At 39.7% G+C, this 20,488-nt stretch overlaps 1 protein-coding gene and 1 long non-coding RNA gene across 4 annotated transcripts in view; one reads left to right on the top strand and one right to left on the bottom strand.

Moving 5' to 3' along the window:
- Positions 1-20,488, top strand: part of STRIP1 (striatin interacting protein 1) — a 108,827-nt gene that overhangs the window by 35,016 nt on the left and 53,323 nt on the right. For 2 of the 3 annotated variants that reach the window (XM_072423346.1, XM_072423360.1), the window contains 7 exons: positions 8,298-8,372; positions 10,257-10,391; positions 10,502-10,622; positions 17,478-17,546; positions 17,644-17,750; positions 18,789-18,916; positions 18,987-19,169. In XM_072423346.1, coding sequence (XP_072279447.1) covers positions 8,298-8,372; positions 10,257-10,391; positions 10,502-10,622; positions 17,478-17,546; positions 17,644-17,750; positions 18,789-18,916; positions 18,987-19,169 — 818 coding nt within the window. Of the gene's footprint in view, positions 1-2,693; positions 3,362-8,297; positions 8,373-10,256; positions 10,392-10,501; positions 10,623-17,477; positions 17,547-17,643; positions 17,751-18,788; positions 18,917-18,986; positions 19,170-20,488 lie in introns of all 3 variants that reach the window. The other variant, XM_072423356.1, reaches the window with a different exon arrangement.
- On the bottom strand, positions 3,498-4,904 carry LOC140338973 (uncharacterized). The gene is made up of 2 exons (XR_011922352.1): positions 4,787-4,904; positions 3,498-4,161 (listed from the first exon to the last, which is right to left on the bottom strand). It is a non-coding gene; the product is annotated as an uncharacterized lncRNA (long non-coding RNA).

The following is a 20,488-nucleotide window of genomic DNA, read 5'->3' as shown; positions in this document are numbered from 1 at the left end:
TACGCGCACACTCGAGTCCGGACCGCGGTAAACCGCGATCGCTGGCCGCGCGTACTTTCACGCTTCCAGCGAGCGCGGATTTTATTGATGAATCAGGGGCAATGTATCATTTGTGTCATAGCTGCACTGGAAAGGGAGGCCACTGAACGAAATGACATCACAGAGGAAGGTTCAGGCATTTTGTTTCTTCTCTGATGATACTTTCTGATGTGTTACTTTTGGTATCTAGCTTGTCTAGGGCTTGGCAAAGGCAAGATGTAAACCTTATTGAAATACAGCCAATCTTGCAGGTCACAAAACTGGCAATTTTGGAGTTTAAAGACACCCCTGGAATACATTTTCAAAACTGTCATCACTATCTTGAATAGAAATGGCCAGATTTTTCGCATTGTTTATTCACAAAGTGGTGTAACAATATTCAAAGCTGAAATCTATGATAAATATATTGAGAAATTTGCCAAACCTGCATGCAACATTTCCAGATATGCCAATCATCTCTAGTTTTCAAAGAATTTTCAATGCAGAAACTCACGACCCAAGTGAGTCTGCTGAAATACTCCTTAATCATTACTCTAAAAATGGCATGCCTTCTGTTTTGAACTATGACAGCGCCAAACAAAAGTGGGCAGTTGCATCAAAAATGATTAAAAGTCAGCCATACACAAATCTCAATCAAAAACAGGTTTTAAACGATCAACAAGTGAGCTCAGAGAGTCTTTTCCAAATTCATCAAAAGTGGCTGCTATTGGACTGGTCATACCAGTAATGTGAATAGCATAGCTGAATGTGAAATGGGGTTTTCTGCACTGAAAAGAATCAAGACTTGCTTGAGAAATCACATGAATCAAACCACACTAAATATTCTTATGATGATCTCTTTGGAGGAACCAGATCCACATGACTTTGATTATGAAAAAGCTGCAGACAATTAGGCCTCTAGGAAGAAACGAAGAATTGATAATTTAATATGAATTCACATCGAGCACTCTGTAAGGTTTACACAGTTGGATCTTTTCACCAATATTGAATTGTTCACCCTTCAGGTTTTTGAAGCCGTTTACCTCATGTGGAATTGTTCACCCTTGTCAAACCTTTCAAGTTTTTAGAGCCGCTCATCCTTGTGGAATTGTTCAGGTTTTTATAGCCAATTACCCCATGTGGAATTGTTCTTCCTTTGTGGAACCGTTCATGTTTTTGGAGGTGCTCACTTTTTGTGAAATTATTCACCCTTGTGGAACTATTTAGGTTTTTGGAGCCATTTACCCCATGTGGGGATGTTCACCCCCATGTTTCTGAGGATGCTAACTCTTTGAGGAATTGTTCACCCTTGTAAAACTATTCAATCCCTCTGTGGATCCATTCACCCTCTGTGGGGCTGTCCTTGGCCCACTTTTTTCATTCACTGGACTTTTATTTCTTTCAGTTATGGAGACTCAAGCATCATATGTGGGCATTACCACCTGATGACACATGGTTGCAGGCCCTGCCATAATCTGCTGCACTACACCTAAAATCAGGTATACAATGAAGGAAATGGCTTTGACTTCCTCCATCCTGGCTTTGAGTTCCTCCTGCTTTGTCACTGGATGTAAAAACACATGGATGTATGCTACAAAGATAACCAGTTGTGCCCGCCTCTATTATACCCGTATTTTTTACCATATAAGACGCACTTTTTCTTCCCCATAACTGGGGGGGAAAAGTTGGTGCGTGCTATACGACAAATGTGTTATAAAATAATTTAAATAGGATACTCATTCGATACCCTGCGTGTGTCTCTTCTCCTCTGTGGCAGCAGCGTGTGTCTCTTCTCCTCTATGGCAGCAGCGTGTCTCCTCCTGACTGCAGTGAAGGAAGCCGGCACAGCACCCCCTGCTGTTCCCTGTCCTAACTGCCGTACAGTGGAAAAAAAGCACAGAGTGATCAGAAGGGGAATTTGAATGACACAGAGTGATCAGAAGGGGAATTTGAATGACACAGAGTGATCAGAAGGGGAATTTGAATGACACAGAGTGATCAGAAGGGGAATTTGAATGACACAGAGTGATCAGAAGGGGAGTTTGAATGACACAGAGTGATCAGAAAGGAAATTTGAAAGGCACAGAGTGATCAGAAAGGGAATTTGAATGGCACATGAGTGATCAGAAGGGGAATACCGGTATGAATGGCACATGACTGATCAGAAGGGGAATAATCTTTCAGAATCTTTTTTTTTTCTAGATTTTCCTCCTTTAAAATTGGGTGCGTCTTATATTCCGTCTATACGGCGAAAAATACGGTAACTACAAGCTGTTGTAAGTAATAAATGCCTATCTTTCATAATGTCTGCATGTCATTGTTATTGTACATGCCCACTTTAACTTAGCCAGACCCCAAAAATGTTCCCACCAGGCTACATTTTTATGCCACCTGTCTTGAAAAATTTTCTGCCGCGAACACTACCATGTTCTTCAGAGGACCACAGACCTAATGTGTATACCCCATACTAAGCAGCAGGGGCTAGGTCTGGGTAAGCCAGTCTCTCTGGGTTTTGCCTAAAATGGGAAGCACTGCTTTGGAAGTCAGCCTGTACAATTTGTTTGAGTTAGCCAGAAGGCTATACATTTGATTTAAAGGACCTGAAAGTTGCTGACAACACCCTTACAATGAAAAGCGTTTTTCCTTTCTCTTTCTGTTTTGCTCAATATATACAGGTTGGAGCCCTAAAGAGACACGATCGTCTGAAGTTGCTTCATTTCCAGCCTACCGTTTGAAGCTAAACCTTCACACTTCCTACCAACGAACTTTGGCAAAAACAGTTTTCCTGAGAACATGGATGAAAAAAAGATAATTTCTCAGTTGCCCTGTTTTTGTTGCCTGAAAACAAGCTGCAGACTGTAAGCATTTTTAAGAGGAAGACTTTGCCAAAAAGGTCACATTTTCACAAATTTTTTGTGTGCTCACAATTTAAAGGCTGGACAGATGAAAAGAACAGCAAAATGGCTACAAAAGATTTACAAAAAAACTAATTTCTGCTAGTCTGGAAAATGTTTAGAGCCCATATATCTGATGACATAATAAAAAAAAGAAAGGCTTGTCAAAGTTCTTGGGTGGTTAATCCAGGAGGACGTACTTTTATATTACAGCCCCTGAATGAGTTTTTAAATCAAACTTTTAAAGGCCATGTGCTAAGGATGTGGCATTTATGGATGTCATCTGGTCATGCCCAACTGACAAAAAGTGTGAATCTTACAAAACCAAACATTGAAATAGCAATATGGGATCAAGATGCTTGGGAACCCATAACACCATTCTTCTGGAAGATTGGTTGAATTATGTATTAGACAAAGGATGGCTTGGAAGACAATGCTTTGTATGAAAGGTAATAGTAATGATCCCAACAATGCCCATGTCTATGCTGATGCCATCACACCAGCTAAATTTGAAGCTTTAAATAGGAAGCTGATTTTGAAGATTACCTTTTTGTTTTTCAAAATTGTTGGAAAAGCCAGAGACTGTTTCAGAAAAAAAGTTTTATTATTGTTGCAATTGTTTTTTTTAAGCTGGTCTTATAGCACACATTTAGTAATGTTTTTCTAGTCCCTTGTTTCTCTGCTTTTGGTAGGTGGTAGACTGTGGTTGTAGGCGTTGCAGTTCCTTCTTGGTTCCAGCGGGTATTGTGTAATCCATTGGCAGTGAGAAGGCTCAAATACTTTTTGACCTAGAACTTGGTGCGTTTCCCTGCAAGGCTGGAAGTTTGATTACTTCTGACTTTAGATGATTTTAGTGTGTGTCCATTTTCATGCACAGCAAGGTATATTTAGCAGGCAGTATATTGGAACCTTCAAGGTATAACAAGAACATGTTTGCCTTGAGTGGTTGTTTCCTCTCCTGTTGGAGGCCAGCAGGCTTGGCTATGAAGGGTGCTAGTGCTGCAACAAGTGCTCCCCATAGGTAATTCACAGTTTAGCTGGGGTGCCAGGGTCCCTGTCAAGTTTAGGACATAGCCTGGTGCTCTGAAGGGATTATAAGAAGGGGGTGTTGTGTGATCCAATACTGAATCTTCATCTTTATTGTTATGTAAGCCATGCTATAGGATCCTCAGGTGACCCTAGGAAAAATGTGATCAGTGTGGGGAAAAAAATGTCCACCTCCTGGAATGGTCTCCCATGTTAGAGTTGCCTGGTTTAAATAGAAGACAAAACATGTTCATTAGTGAAGGATCCAATGGGAAACTTAAAATGAAAAGTTTTCCCCACTGCTTTGTCTTTTCTTTTAGCCCTAGAGGATTTCAAATGGCTGTCACGAAAATATGCATTCACCCATAGTAGGTCTTTTGCAAAACACTACACAAAAAGCTCCTGTTTAACAAAGACTTGGTGGGGTTCCAAGATTAATATCCCAAGTCTAGCCCCCATGGCAAGAGTCTATTAAAAAACAGATCGTCATTTGAAGATTACAGGCCAACCTAGAGATCCTATTGATTGCAAAGGCTTCAGTGTCTGGATTCAAACAGACAAAAAGAGTTTCCCAGAGGGCAGGTAAAAAAAAAACCTGTTTTATAGGGGGAAAAGACTGCAAATGTACAGTGATAGTTTCATGAATGGTAAAATATTACTAAGGGGTAAAAAAGGGCCTAGCCAGGCCCAAATTTAAAATGATGCCTAAGCCCAGGTTGGTAGAAAACTAAGGGGCTACGTCAACCTATAAGAAGAACATTCTTTGTTTACAGTATTCTAATGGAATGCTACAAGTTCATAGTTCTCCCCAGCCCCCTTTTAGAGGGCAGAGTGCCTGGCTGCCTTACCTGGCTCTCATCCACAACTCTAATCCTCTGAACGGACAACAGAGAGGCTGCTCCTTTCTTGCTGATAAGGGCCGTGTGGGGGGAGAACAGCACAGCTAGAATGAGATCAGGAACCAGGTTGTCCCTCCCTTTTTCTATAGCTCATGTTGTGTTTTCTATTAGAAAAAAAAAAGCAGTTTGTAAATGTATCCGCCCAAGTGGGTGTGCAATGACGTCATCAGAGCATTGTGATAGTTGTGTGTGTGAACTCTGCATGTCATTCTACAGCCTTACAACTCTGTGTACAAACCTCCATATCTCCTAAACCATTGGTCATACTTATTCGAAATTTTCAGGGTGCACAGAGGTCCCTCATAGCTAATAGTAACAGCTCCCCAGATTTTAAGAATATAAAGATATGGAGATCACAATTTTAAAAACTTGTAAAAATTACAACATTGGGAGTGCTGTTTCAAAAGCAAATGCGCCTAGGAGTCCTTAATTGAAAATGGAAATTGAGGACCCCCGGGGCCACTTACATAGCAAGGAATATTGTGGTCATACTATAGATTTCATACTATATTACCCTGTCTGCTTCTCTTCTTTGAACCCCAATTTCCCTTAAATGGTGGGGTATACAAAACCGAAAATATAGGTGCAGTGGGGGGGGATACCTTTGGCTAACCCACTAAAATTTCATTACTATGGCAAACGCACTGCCCTATTACACATTACTTCCCAGTCATTACACATAAACCCAAATTTCTCCTGAATGGGGAACTGTAGGAAACTGAAAATGTATGGGGAAAGTCTGTGGATAACATCATTAGGCATTATTAGAACATAAAAAACTGTGGAAGGGCACAGTCATGTCTAACAGGGCAGCATGTTTTGATGGCGAGTTTTATTTTGTAGTGATGCCATGGTGATGAGAGTTTGGGGGGTGTAAGCCAAAAGTGTCTCCCACTTGCATCTATAATTTTGTTTACCTGCACTTCTCTGTTCTACAGAAATTAGGGTTCAAGGTAGAGAGGCATACAGTTAGGTGTAACAGGGCAGGGCGTTTTGATGGGGAGAGTTTTTTATTATATTATGTTCTAATGATGCCATGCTAATGAAACTTTAGGGGGGTTATACATGTGTTCCCCACTTGCAGCTACATTTTCAGTTTTCTACACCTCCCCATTCCAGAGAAATTGGGGTTCAAAGAACAGAAGCAGAAAGTGTAGCTGTCACACTTGGCTCTTCCTCACTAAATTGCAGGCATCTCTCCCCTGCGCATGCAGGCAGTTCTGACACTGAGAATGCCAAAGCTCTCAAGCTTTATCCATTTTCGCCAATCAGAGAATAGCCTCTTAATCATCCCTGGCTATTTAGCTAGCTCAGACACAGTACTCAGTGTTTGTGCAACGTGTCTTCACTAGTGCCGAGCCCCTAGCAGCTAGCAGCTTCCTGTACACCTGTTAGTTAATTCAGTGTTTCCTCTGTCCAGCTCCTTGTTTCCAGTCTATTCCCTTGTGCTGTTCCAGTGTTCCTCCCTGTGAATATTCCAGTCTCCTGTGTTCCCAGTGTTAGTTGCCCCTGTGTCCCTGGTGTCTATTTCCTGGATCCCTGGTATTTGACCCCTGGCTTGTGACCTGACTTTTCATGCTTGCTGTCTGCCTTGACCCCGGCCTTCCTTGATGATTCTTCTGCTTAGTGATTTGATACAGTGTATTTTCCTGCCCACCCTGGTTTGCCCAAGTACCGCAACCTTGCGGTAATCAGCAGCTCAACATCCTCACCACTAGACTAGAGGCTGTGGAGAAGACTTGGTTGCCGCTTTGACTCTGCGCCTTGGCGCTTCTCAGGGCTCACAGCCCTTTTGTGCAAACCGCAGCACCCCCCACTGACCCTGTCTCCCCAAGCGTGACTATAGCATAGTATTACAATTTTAGTTTTGGGCAAGGTAAGTATACATTTAGGGGCCCCACCCCAATTCTCCTTGCTATGCTTCCCCGGGGATCCCTAAATTAGCATTTTTTGGGCTCCTAGTTGGGAGGCTGAATAATATGACAAGCAGCCTTTACACACACACACACACACAGCTATCACACTGTTGCTGATGTCATTGTGCATGCACACTTGTGTTGTGTGAATACATTTCACAGTTTTTAATTTTTTTTTTTATATAAAATATGGGCAGTGATGAGAAGAAGACACTGACAGTCCTGCCCCATCACATGCACAATGCTTTTAAAGCATTACATAGTTGATTAGTAGGTCAGGTTGAAAAAAGTCCATCAAGTTCAACCACTAGGGGAATAAATATATCCCAGATATAAACCCTATGGAAATAGTTGGTCCAGAGGAAGGAAAAAAAAAACCCTGGTACAATTTGCTTCATCAGGGGAAAAAATTTAATTCCTGATTCCATGAGGCACTTGGATGTTCCCTGGATCAACGGTCACTATCTTTACTTTAAAGCCTTATTACCCAGTTATATTCTGTGTTTCTAGAAAAGCATCCAGCTTTTTCTTAAAGCAATCTTTAGTAGTTGCTGAAACTACTTCCTGAAGGAGCCTATTCCACTTTTTCACAGACCAAGAGTGCCCTCTTGTTCTTTGTAATCATCTCAAAATGCATAATTGGGAAGAGAGTTCTCTATATGGACCATTTATATATTGATACGGCATAGTTCTCCCCACCCCCCTTTTGGTGGTCGGGCCACCCAGCTCGCCTGCCCCCTCCTCCCTCCTTCAGGCTCTTGTTAGCAGCTTTATTTTCTCCAGCTGCTGATTAGAACCGGGTGGGAGATGAGTACAGCACAGCTATGATGAGATCGGGACGCAGGCTGTCCCTCCCCTCTCATATCTGTGCTGAGTCATCTTTTGAAAAAACAAAAAACAAAACATTGTGTAAAAATGTCTCCGCCCAGGTGGGCGTGTGTAATGACGTCATTGGCAGCAAAATATCTGTGTGTGTGAGTAACTGCATGTTATATTCTGTAGCCTTACAACTCTTTACCCATGGATGAGTAGGCAACAGCACACCTCCCCTTTCGACAAAACTTGCTTGTTTCTGTAGCTAAAAACAACCATTTCCAGTGAATTGACCTTCTGTATGGGGCTTAAAGAAGTGAAAATTGACAGCAAACAGGATCCAGCAATAAAATGTCAGTAAAAACTTGAAGACCAGCACAAAAAATACTACAGAATATATTTTGGTTTGGGCTACAAGTAAGGCTATATACATACATTAGACTTTTGTCATTGGAAAGGATCTTTCACGAAAGATTCATGAACGAGCGCTGTACATACAGCACCGTTTAGCTATATGGAGGAGGGAGAACGAGTTGTTCGTCGTTCGTGGATCCACCAGGACGTATCCATGAACGGGGTTGGACAGCCCCTGTACACGTGTCAGATTCTTGTCCGATACTAGACCTGAAACTAATTGATTGTCAATTAGTAACTAACATAGTTTTAGTTTGAAAGCTATATTATAATTTATTATAATAAATAATTTTGTTTTTGTTGTTCCTTGATTTAAGAACTATACAGTTACACAGAGAGCCCAGAATTTCAGCTAAACAAGAAATGCTTTGATGAAGACTTTCAAATACATGGTGAGTTGCCCCTTTAATAATTTTCAAAAAACTTTGTGATTTATTTTTAACACTTGTTACACTGGGCTTTAATAGGGATGCTAAACCATGTAAAAAGGTTCTACTTTTAAATGGATCAAATCCGGAAAGTGTTTCGGTTTTTTTTTTTTTTTTTTTTTTTTTTTTTTTTGGGGATTTATGTTGTAATGGGCAGTCACCCACTACCACCAATGGAATGAACAGGGTATTTTCCTGAATTATTATAAAAATTTTCAGTGAACCAAAAAATATTGTAATGCGTTTGAACAGAAATTATGAGCACTTTTTCTTCTTCCCTTGCCACTTAATTTAGGATTTATTAAATCTTACAATCCAGAAGACAGCAACAGTAACAACTAATAGTCGTATTTAGAAATTGTGAAGTTTGCCACTACTTTTCTGCCCCTAATGAATAATTATTTTCTCATATCTGCACATCTATGGCCAGTCTTATATACAAATATATGGTACATATAATATCAACTGCATACAATTACCCAAATGTTATAATAAAACAGTGTATATATAAAACCACAACTGCTTGCATACTCACTGCTAGAGGACCACAATCTAAGTAATTACATTTTTTACATTGCATTACATTATAATACCACACTTGCAACAGTAAATTGTCACCCAACCCTAAATCCTAATTTGTAAGCGACATCTGATAAAACTGGGGTTTCTTGTGGTTTTTAGTGCAGTGTTCTGTTTAGGCTTATATTCCTGTAAATATTTGCTCATTGGCAGTTGTAACACTGGAAGTATATTGACACAAAGATACAGAGCACAGGAAAAAAAGGTAACATTTTAAATAACTTGCATAATTATTTACTCTCCTAAGCCTTCACATTTTAACTAGTGCATACAGTGAAATGTATTTGCTGTACATGGCATTTTTTGACCTGGGCTTGTCATTCTGGGTGCCTTTTCCAGACATCCCAATGATTGTATTTGCCTAACTTTCACCTAAGTATTATTTTTTTTTTCCAATTGCATTAGATACTTTTAGCAATAACTGTATGCTTTGTATACACATCTGTAACTGTTTACAAATGCACAAAACTGACTTAGATTTAATTAACTTTTCTAATGGTATAAATATATATCAAGCATATAGTGTTTATGTTGAAAATTGTTGTTCAATAATTCAGTGATCTATTTACGTAATATATTTAAAAGTGTACTTTGGAAGTTGTGTTTAAAACAGGTCAACAATTTTACATGTGACCTGCAGTTGATCTTTACCCCATTCCTTAGTAACCATTGCTTTATTTTTACCTGCATCTGTTTGGAGGTAAGTGTCTTGGTTGGTACAGGGTTTTACTTCCTTGTGTCAGAGCTGCCTATATGATGATCGGATGGTTTAGGAATACTTAGGAAGCAGTAGGAGAGGGAAAGAAAGCAGATGTAATAAATTGAAATAGTTGTTTGTAAGCTCAGCCTTTACTTTACAGCAAAGAGAACAGATAAAGAAAGACAAAGTTTTAGGCACAGCGTCGAGATTAACAATAGATTTCCTGAAAGGCAAGACCGCAAATACATTTTCAGGGCACTGCTTAGGCACAACTATGATTTCTAGATGTCCCATACTATATAGAATTCATTGCTGCCTCCGCCAGCCTCTTTAAGGCTCTGAGGGACACTGTGTACTATGAACATCTTTTAGTCTCGGAGTCAAGTGCTAAAACCTGACGTCAGCTTAAAAAACACCACAACCTAGGCTTGTTATAAGTCTATTCCAGTATTATACCCTGGGGCTGTTTGTTACAGTGTCTATAAGTTATGCTAAAATTTAAGATGTTTTGCATTTTGTGTCAATTTATTCTGAATATCCGTTTTTGCCTGTTATGTTTTTTCCCCAAGTACCTGACAAAAAATGGATAGAGCTAGATGTGTTCCAACAGCGTACTCACACCATGCGGCTTCTTGATGCACTGGAAGTCACAGCCAGGGAAAAACGATTAAAGGTGGGACGGGCTTTGCTATATTTAGCGCAAGGTAAGCACAGAGAGCAATATTGGTAATTTAGGAGTTTTATATGTGTTTGTCAACCTGCCATATGTTATTTGTTGTACTTAAGCTGGTCATTATATTAAATATATTTGTAGGTACTTTTGGGGAGTGTAGCTGTGAAGCAGAGGTCCAAACCTGGCAGCGACATAACATATTTCTTTTGTTGGAAACGGGAGCGTTTAATGCCTTTGTGGAACTGCTGAACATGGAAGTCGAGTGAGTAGCAGGAACATTATTGTGTAAAGAATCTGAATGGCTGAATAGGGGGATTAAGAGACCTTCATAACTGCATCAAGTTAATATTTATACTACTCTTTCTGGAATACTCTTATTTTTTTTAGAGTTTCACAAGTAGGTTCATCAGTACTATGCTTGAAAACGTGCCATTTTAGCTACCAGCCATGTATGCAGTTTCTAGTACAACACAGCTGAACATAATGTATTCTCTTGAAATAACTTTTTTTTTAATTTTCTGAAGATGAAGAAATTCTAAAATAGTTATATGCTCTCCCTTATTTGAAAAGTCTCACTCATTTGTCTACCGCTGCACTTTCTGCCACTATGTTGTTCCAACAGAGCGATTTCCAAACTCATATAATGTTTACTATAGTACAAAAGTGCCCAGAAACGCAGCCTACAATAGAAACAGTCACATGTAATGTGTTTCCAGTGTAGGCTGAACAATGTAACAGTTTAGCGTTTTTTCCTCTGCTGCTCACTCTTTCAGCTCAGCAAACATTGTATCAAAAGTTAGACTTTTAGGACAAAAATTGCCACCACTACTGAAAGAAGGCACAGGTGAAGCCAATAAATAGAGGTATCTAATGTTGTTGAGCCAAAGCCTCAAAGACTCAGTCTCTCTCTGCTTTTTCTACGAGCACACTGTAAAGCACGACACAATTGTCCCTTCTGCGGCACAACCACCAATTTACCAATAGATTCCCCACAGAGTTATCCTTCAACTACTGGCTAGATTAATTTATTTATCTTTATGAAGCTTTTAAAAAATACCTGCAAATAATCAAAACCATAACAGAAGCAGCTCCCTAGTAGCATGCTCAGAAAGAGCCAACTCTCAGATTATCAGTATATCACAACATTGTTTTGTCACCAACTTAAAGAATATGTATGTGCTCTCCCCCAATTTTTTTTAGCTGGGTTGGGGGAATCTTTTTAGCCAGATGTCAAAAAGCAGGACAACACAAAAATTCGAAGTTCCCAGTGTCATAGGTGTTCAGTAATCTCTATAACTGTGTCTGTTTTGCCACTTTACTTAACACCCCCTATATTTTGTTTCAACTTTCTAATGTCCGCCCTACAGTACATCCAATTTTTCTATTGTCTTTTTATTATGTCCTAACTGTCTGGTACTCTTGTGTTGTGACCCATCTTCCTAGTTTCCAATGTTTTGTAGAGTGTCATCACTTTTTGAAGTGCAATAGTGTAATCAAGGAATTACACTGAGTTTTTATAAGCAGTTGACAAAAAACATGTATATGATATCATGTGTTTTCTAGTAGGTTGCCTATTTTATGTTCTTCACTGTGCATTGAGTATCACTTTGCTTTCAGTCACTTTATCTTGCTCCTTTGTCAAAAATGTGGAAAGCAGTTTAGTATTTCATTATACTGTGCTATTTTCTTTTGTAAAGCATAGTGTGATACCTGGAAAACAAATAACACAGTAGGCTAACGTTAAGCGTTGACGGTAAAAGCAACATAAATACTTTTTTTCATAGCTATGGAGTTGTTGTTGAGTTTGCTGTTGCAGATGTACATGAGAGCAATAAGTGTTGGCCTAAAGGCATCTGTTGTGCTGTACATGCCGGGGTGATAAGTGTAACACCGTGCATACAATGAACTGTTATCCACTGGTATATTCACAGTGTTTGTAGCTCTGTTCTTTTATTGTTTCTATTACAGTTACAGCACTTTGGCCACTGAGTGGATGACAGCTGATTTCCCGCTGTCATACTTGCAAAGAAGTACACTTGTTGCTGGTTTTGTACATCTGCAGAGAGCTTAGAATTCACCATTTCTGTAATACCTGCTAAAATTTGTGTGCTTAGATTCAAAGTCGTCAAAGCTGTTGGGTAAATCAGCCATTTATAGGGGAAATAGGTTTTTGAAGTTATGGGTGATAGGGGGTAACATTTTACTATTGCAAGGGGACAGAAGGTGTGCTTTGTGCTGTATACTCACCATCCACATGTGAATCTCCCTTTCTGCCATATTCCAACAAAGTCCTGTTGGATTGAGATCTGGTGATGGTGGAGGCCATTTCACTACACTGAACTCAGTGGTATGTTCAAGAAACCAGTTTGAGATTTAAGTTTGGAGAAAAGGTGCATTATTCTGCTGAATGTAGACATGGGATGGGCATGGTCAGCAATAATACAAAGGTAAGCTTTGGCCTTTAATCCCCTGAGCGCTACCCCTGAGTGTGACTCAAGGTACAAAAAAGATGCTAAAAGCGATAACCCCGAGTCACACTCTGGGTAGGTAAACCTATGGGAAAAAATAGTAAATCGAGTCTTACCTGATCTGCTGGCGTCCCGCGTCGTCTTTTGCCTATTCTCTCTTCCTTCGCGTCGTCTTTCTTCTTCCTCCGGTGTCTTCTGCACCCAATGAGTGACCAGGTATCTTGCTGGTGGGGTGGGGCGGGAAATTCAAAAACCGTTGTATTGCATTCAAAACAAAATAACTGTATTAAATGCAATACAGTGGATTTTAATGTGTAAGAACAGTACATTGTCTTTCATGAACATTTCTTTTACAGTATAATAAATTAGTATGAGTATATTATTTATTTTTAAATTAAAAAAAAATATTTAATTTATTATTTTGACATGATTTTGTGTTTCCAACTTTTTTTATACTCATACTATTATTATACTGTAAAAAAATTTGCATTAAAAACAATGTACCGCTTTAGGACATAAACATAGACATAAATCCAAACAGAAATGAGCCACTCAGGAGGTTAAACAAAGCGTGCAAAGTAAATATTCCTAAATATTATCACACCACAACCAGCCTGAACCATTGGTAGAAGCAGAATGGATCCATTCTTTGATGCTGTCAATGCCATTTTTCCACCATCTAAATGTTGCAGCAAAAATTGAGACTCATTAGACCAGGCAACATTTTGCAATCTTCTTTTGTCCAACTTTGGTGAGCCCATGCCAATTGTGTCCTCAGGTGCCTGTTCTTAGCTGACAAGAGTGGCACCTGGTGCAGTCTCTTGCTGCTGTATTACAGTCCATGTACCTAAAGATTTGACATGTGTGCCTTAGAAATAGAATATATCTGATATTCGGTTTGCACTTCAGCCGGTCACCTTGACATTGTCTACATGCCTAAAATAATTTAGTTGCTGCCTTGTGCATTTCAACAGGCTCTGCACCTTCCATTCATTCTTGATCACCTAAGCCAGAGGTCCCCAACCCCTAATGTGGGCTGCGGCCGTCTGACAAAAAATATCCTCTTATTCATCCCTGGCTATTCAGCTAGCTCAGACACAGCACTTAGCGTTCATGCAATGTCTCCACTAGTGCTGAGCCCCTAGTTTCTGAGCTGTTTCCTGTACACCTGTTGATTGATTCAGTGTTTCCTCTGTCCAGCTCCTACGTTAACCCCTTGTTGTCCAGCCTGTTGTTTCCAGCCTATTCCCTTGTGCTGTTCCAATGTTCCTCTTTGTCTGTGGTTATTCCTGTGCCAGTTGTGCCTCCTGTTGCTTACAGTGTCTCCTGTGTTCCCTGTGTTTGCAGTGGCCCCTTTGTCACTGGTGTCTATTTCCTGGATCCCTGGTATTTGACCCCTGGCTTGTGACCTAATTTCTCTTGCTTGCTGCCTGCCCTGAACCTGGCCTTCCTTGAGAATTCTTCTGCTTAGTGATTTAGTACTGTGTATCTTTCTGCCCACCCTGGTGTGCCCAAGGACTGCAACCTGGCAGTAACCAACAGCGCAACATCCTCACAACTAGAGGCTCTGGAGAAGACCTAGTTGCCACTTAGACTCTGCACCTTGGCCCTTCTTAGGGCTCACACCACCTTTGTGCAAGCTGTAGCGCCCCCTATTGGCCCTGTCTCCCCTAGCGTGACAGTAAGGAGCATGGGGTTACATCACAGTGCATTCCTATGAGGGCATAAGCAGAAGTAGGTCAGTCTGAAAGCATAAGATACCCAGTAAATGGTGAGAGTTTAAAAGGGGTGCATATTGTCTAGTATAACTTCTTGAAAAGGTAATAAAATTCAGTATCTATTTTTGGGAGTTCTCTTTTGGGGGGATATAAAGCAGTTGAACATGGGGATAGGATCTGGACCCAGGGCTAAACAAATATCTGGAACATTCAATAGATGGCAAGTAATGTAGGAAGCAGAATCCTTTTAGACAAGGTGCAGGGGTTACCCCCATGTGTAGGTGGCACCATCTTGTTGCATATGATCCAGAAAAGGACCTCTCAGTGTTTATTTGCACAGAGTGTTCCTCTATTAGGCAGTCTATCTCCGTACAATTCTTTTCAACATTCCGGACCCTACAAAGAATGCCCTCCTTAACAATGTACACTTCAAAAAACATCATGTGGCCTTGTGGGTCTTCCCAAGCTAAGTAGCACATCAGGGTAGAAATAGATTTTTGGAAGCCCCTGATGTCAATTCCAAGGATACTGTCATGCAAAAATGTATCTTTTTCATAAATAAGCATCAGCTGTTAGGTTAATGTTATCATCGTAAGAGAAGACCTAGACACCAGCATATCTATGGCGTTGTTCTAATTTATTTATTTGAGAAAATGGTATTCTATGAAAATCCAGTAGGCAGTACAGAAAGGTAATTGAAGGTTGAAGTGAAAAGTGACCCTTCTGGAATTCCAAATAATTGATGGCCCTAAACAATTTATGGTCCTAATATCCTGCTATCTCCTCCCACCCCCTGACATTTCGGTTATTAGACAAACAAACACATGTTCAGAAAGTTTACTCTCCACAATGCAGTCAAAGTTCTTCAAACAATTTCTCATGGATGATTCTGCTACAAAATAGAGCCTACAAATAAGATGCAGTCTATGAAGAAGTCATTTTCTTTCTCAATAATAGTTGGATTTCAAAGATAAGTGTTATAGCAAAAATTAGAGCGTAGCTGGGACATCTGATGGAGCATTATGGTATGGCGTTAAGTCCACCTGTTGATGAGATAAGGAGTCCAAGGTGAAATGACAGAGTGACAGAGAGCCTTAATAATGGAAAATTTGCTCTCTTAAAATTAAATGTTTTTTCTTTCCTGTTTTTGCTTTCTGTTTACAGCTTACATTAAATGAAATCAAATTATGGTCACTGCTACCCAGATTCTCTTTTATATGCACATTTGTTATAAGCTCTGCATTGTTAGAAAGAACTAGGTCTAGCAGAAGATCATTTTTAGTTGGGGCTTCTATAAACTGTACCATAAATTTATCTTGTATTAAACTCACAAATTTCCTCCCTTTTGCTGTTCCTGTAGTGCCATTACTCCAGTCAATGTCAGGGTAGCTGAAATCTCCCATGATTAAAACACTTCCACACTTTTGTTTGCTTTTTCTGTGTTGTTCAACCCCATATTCAACTCCACCCATAATGCCTAAGCCTTCTCACATATAGACAGACACCACCACCTTTCCGTTTGACTCTGTCTTTACAAAAGAGAGTATAACCAGGAATATTGACAGCCCAGTCATGCGAAGAACAAAGCCAGGATTCAGCAATGCAAACTAAGTCATAATCCTCCTTACTCATTAAGGCGTCCAACTCCCCTATCTTTTTTGCTAGACTTGGTGAAACAGGCTCTTTAAACCATTGCTGCATTTACCAGCATTGTTTGCCAAATCCTTTTTTTTTTCAGTACAACTGGTACCGAACAATCAAATGTTTGTTTGTAATATGCGAAGCTCCTTACAATTATCCATAACCTTCCCCCCAACTATTCCCAATCCACCCTCCACTAGTGTCTGACCCCTGACTAACCTTTCTGCTACCTTTTTTAACTCTCCCACCCCCCTCTGTCCTAGTCTTAAATATCCCTCCACCATTCCCCTAAATCTTTCCCCTAGCACAGCAGACCCCTTTCATTTAGTGGCAAACCATCTCTGGCATACAGGTTGTACCCCAATGAAATGTCAGCCCAGTGCCCTATAAACCCAAACCCTTCCCTTTTGCACCAGGACCATAACAGTATTAACCTAATGCCCAAAGAATCCCACATTTAATAACCTCAAAAATCAACATATTGCAGTACTTTTTTTTTAGCTTTTTCTTTATCCCTAGGAGACTTACATTACCCTTCCTAATAGCTAATAACTGTCATTTTTTGTGCTGTTTGTGCCTCCACCTGGTATGTTCTTCTATATCTAAAATAAGGCCAGATTTGCCTATCTGCACAGATGCATGTGTTCCATGCTGTTGTTTTTTATGGTATGATTTTTAGATCATAACATATAGTAAGATACACACATAACTAATAGCATATACAAAAACTGTTACCTTGTAACCTTTACCAAATCATTTATGGAGAAGACACTGGATGTGAGACTTAATTCCACTGTTCCACAAGTATTGAGAGGAACACTATGCAAGTCAAGCATTAGCAACATCTAACCGATTGATGCCAACAGAATGTAGTAGTTACAGTAGACTTAGTAGAGTAACACTATTTAAAACTAAAATCATGGTGGCTTATATATGATGGGATGGTTGAATTGTATGTTATTATTTCAGGTGTAAAGACAGGATCAGTGATTGCGTGTGCCAAAACTCCTAATGTAAGATGAGTAACGGGTAGTCATCACTTAACTAACTTCTTTTGTAAATCTGTTTACTTTGAGTTACAGTTGAGTTACCTAAGAAAATATTTTAAACTAACTGCAGATTTTACATTTGTTTTTACTGCCCTGCATAATGCAAACGTCCTGTTTTTGGAAATAAACATATGACCAACTGTGGCTTGTAAGCTCATGTATTGTTAGACATTTTCTTTTCTGATACAATTGTTTAAAATGTTACATTTTAATATATTCACAAGTCTCACATTCCTTTTAGAAACAGTGCAGCCTGTAGCAATGCTGTTCGGAAACCTGCAATTTCCCTAGCTGACAGTACAGATCTGCGGTAATATATTTGAGTAAAGTTGTCTGATACTCTAAAAGCTAAATATACAGCCCTTCATTTGCTTCATTGCAATAGCGTATGTTTTAATGTATTTTAGTGTTCTGTTAAACATTATGTACTTGATGGTAGAAGTATTGCGTGGGGAAGATGAATCTGACACTGAGGAATGGAAATCCATGAGGCAGACGTTCCACGCTGAGCTAGGTAATTTTTCATAAAGAAATCTCTGTAAATGGGTTGACACTGTTGCACATCGCTATATAGCCTGGTGTTTCAGCACCGGTGCCACTGCAAAGCAGGAAAACCTAACAATAGTATCAGAAGCATGATTATACTAACATCGGAATGTTTAAAATCTTCTCTGATTAGCCAGCTTGCTCTTCTACTATTTTAGAGATATGCTGGTATTTTGTATCTCAGGGGTGTCAAACTTAAATACACAGAGGACCAAAATTAAAAACTTAGACAAAGTCGCAGGCCAGCCTTGAAATTTATTGAAAAAAATTAGGAAATTTTTCCTTCTCATTAGGTATAAACCCTTTTCATATATATCCAAAGGGGTTTTGCTTCACATTCAATCTGGAACAAGCTTATAATAGAGAATTTTTTTATTGTATTTTAGAAAAAATCTTATGCCTCTTTCTCTATTTGTAGCCTTCTGAGTTCAATTTCAATGGTAACCTTTTTGCACAGGCTACCAATAATAATAACAATATTCTTGTATGAAAATCCAACCATTCAAGTTTATGCCTTGGAATAGCAAGGAAAAGTACAGCTGAGGGTGAGTGCTGGAAATGCCAGACGCGGCCAATGCGGAGCTAAATCTTATGGCTCGCCGCTGAAACTCCCTCTGCATTGAAATGGCGCCGCTACTAAAATTCCTGGCATTATTTACGTCTATAAAACAGTTCAATGTAGGGCCAAGCATAGGCAGAGAACCCACTGGTCTATGGACACGAGTGATGCCTGGAATTGTAGTAGCGGCGCTATTTCAATGCAGCGGCGGGACAGTTTCAGTTCAAATTTAGGATTCCTTTGGGGACCAAAAAAAAGGACACTGGGGTCCAGATTTGGCCCCCGTGCCAGAGTTTGACACCACTGATGTATCTAGCTATATTTATAGTTGTCATGTACAAGTAATTGATACTTTAGTTTCTGGTTTGGTTTCTGGTTTTGCTTTGTTTTATGTTGTATGCTTTGCTAGGTCACATTTTCTAATTACCTGTATTACTATCAATGTAGGATCCCCTCTGTATAACAATGAACCTTTTGCTGTGATGCTATTTGGTATGGTGACAAAATTTTGCAGTGGCCATGCTCCTCATTTTCCAATGAAAAAGGTGCTGCTGTTGCTGTGGAAGACTGTGTTGGTAAGTCTACTCTTAAACTTCATAGGGTCACATTGATTGTGTCTGTTATTAAAAAATGTTGTTTTTGTAGTTCACCCTGGGTGGATTTGAAGAACTTCAGAGGAAAAAAGCAGAAAAGCGAGAGATATTGGGGTTACCACCTCTTCCAGAAGACAGTATAAAAGTTATTCGTAATATGAGAGCTGCTTCCCCACCAGCATCAGCTTCTGATCTTATTGAGCAGCAACAAAGGCGGGGTCGGCGAGAACATAAGGTATGGATGGAGCATTTTAATGGGTAACTATGTTCTTCAGCAATTTAATGTACATTAAGGTTGAAAACGAATCCCTAAGATTTAAGCAGTAAGCTCAGCCTTCTTGCTTAGTACCTTAAGTTTTCATTCACACACTTATGCATTGCACCAGTTAATCCTGTACATCCTAACATCTGCCTCTTACTGCTACCTGTAAATTTCCAGGACTTTGTCAATTTGACTTTGTTAGTTTACGCAGGACTTCCAGGCATATGGGGCAGTGGTGCTGGGGTCCTTCTGTTTCTTTGTAAGCACAGCTCCACTTCTGCATGCTACCATAAGCTGCAAGGGACACTAACCATTTCTCTCTACATGCACAAGGGCTTACTGGCTCAGTGATTTACAACAGCCTGACAGCCTATCACCTTCCAAAAGTTTAAAGTCTGTGCTTGTGTACTTTACTACTTATTGGGTCCAGGTGCAATATTATGTTGGTGCTGTAGTATGCAATAAATAGGTCCAACACCATATCATGATCCTTGCACCACCATGCTTTGCTGTCCTCACAGTGTACTGTGGCTTGACTTTAGTATTTAGGGATTGTTTGACAAACTGTCTGCAGCCTCTAGACGCAAAAAGGACAATCTTCCTTTCATCTGTCCACAAAATGTTTAGGACATTCAGTGTGTTCTTTGGCAAACTAACCTCTTCAGCATGTCTTTTTTTCAACCTTGGGACTTTGCGGGGGGGCTTCTTGACGATAACTTGACTGCACAGGAGGAAGACAAAGATGTCTTCCAATTGTAACAGTTTGATAAAAAGTTGCATAGAAGATATTTTGCTCATCTGAAACATCTTCATAAATGATATAGAGTTTGGGGTTTGCAATGAAATAGGTATGCTGATTCTGAAAGTGCAGTAAGTTTACTTTTATGACATCCGTTTTTTTCTCTACCGCTTATATTAATGCGATTACTGTAGCGTGGATTTGTTATAGGCTATTCATTTACACGCAAGACAGTGTGGTCAGAGGCTGTGCGCTGCCCTATGTAGTGAATAAGCAAAATTAATTTTTCTACTTAAACACGTATTTACTTTCTTTCAGATTATGACTAGCTCTGCTGTTTCTCGTTGCCTAAGTGCCTAAACAACCCTGATTCATTTTGTTATATCTGTGGCAGTTTGACCATTCCTAGTCAAAGGGCGAACATCAGCACATTTGTAGAGCAAACCTATTTGGAATATTTCAAAGTTAAACTTGCTGATCAAGATAGGTCTTGGGCCCCTTATAAGGTGTGCAAACAGTGTGTCGAGGGTTTACAGATGTGGACAAAGGAAAC

This window comes from Pyxicephalus adspersus, chromosome 1, assembly GCF_032062135.1.
Source record: "Pyxicephalus adspersus chromosome 1, UCB_Pads_2.0, whole genome shotgun sequence".
Taxonomy (NCBI): Eukaryota; Metazoa; Chordata; class Amphibia; order Anura; family Pyxicephalidae; genus Pyxicephalus; species Pyxicephalus adspersus.
Note: the sequence above shows the minus strand (reverse complement) of the source record. Positions and strands in the feature narration are given on the sequence as shown.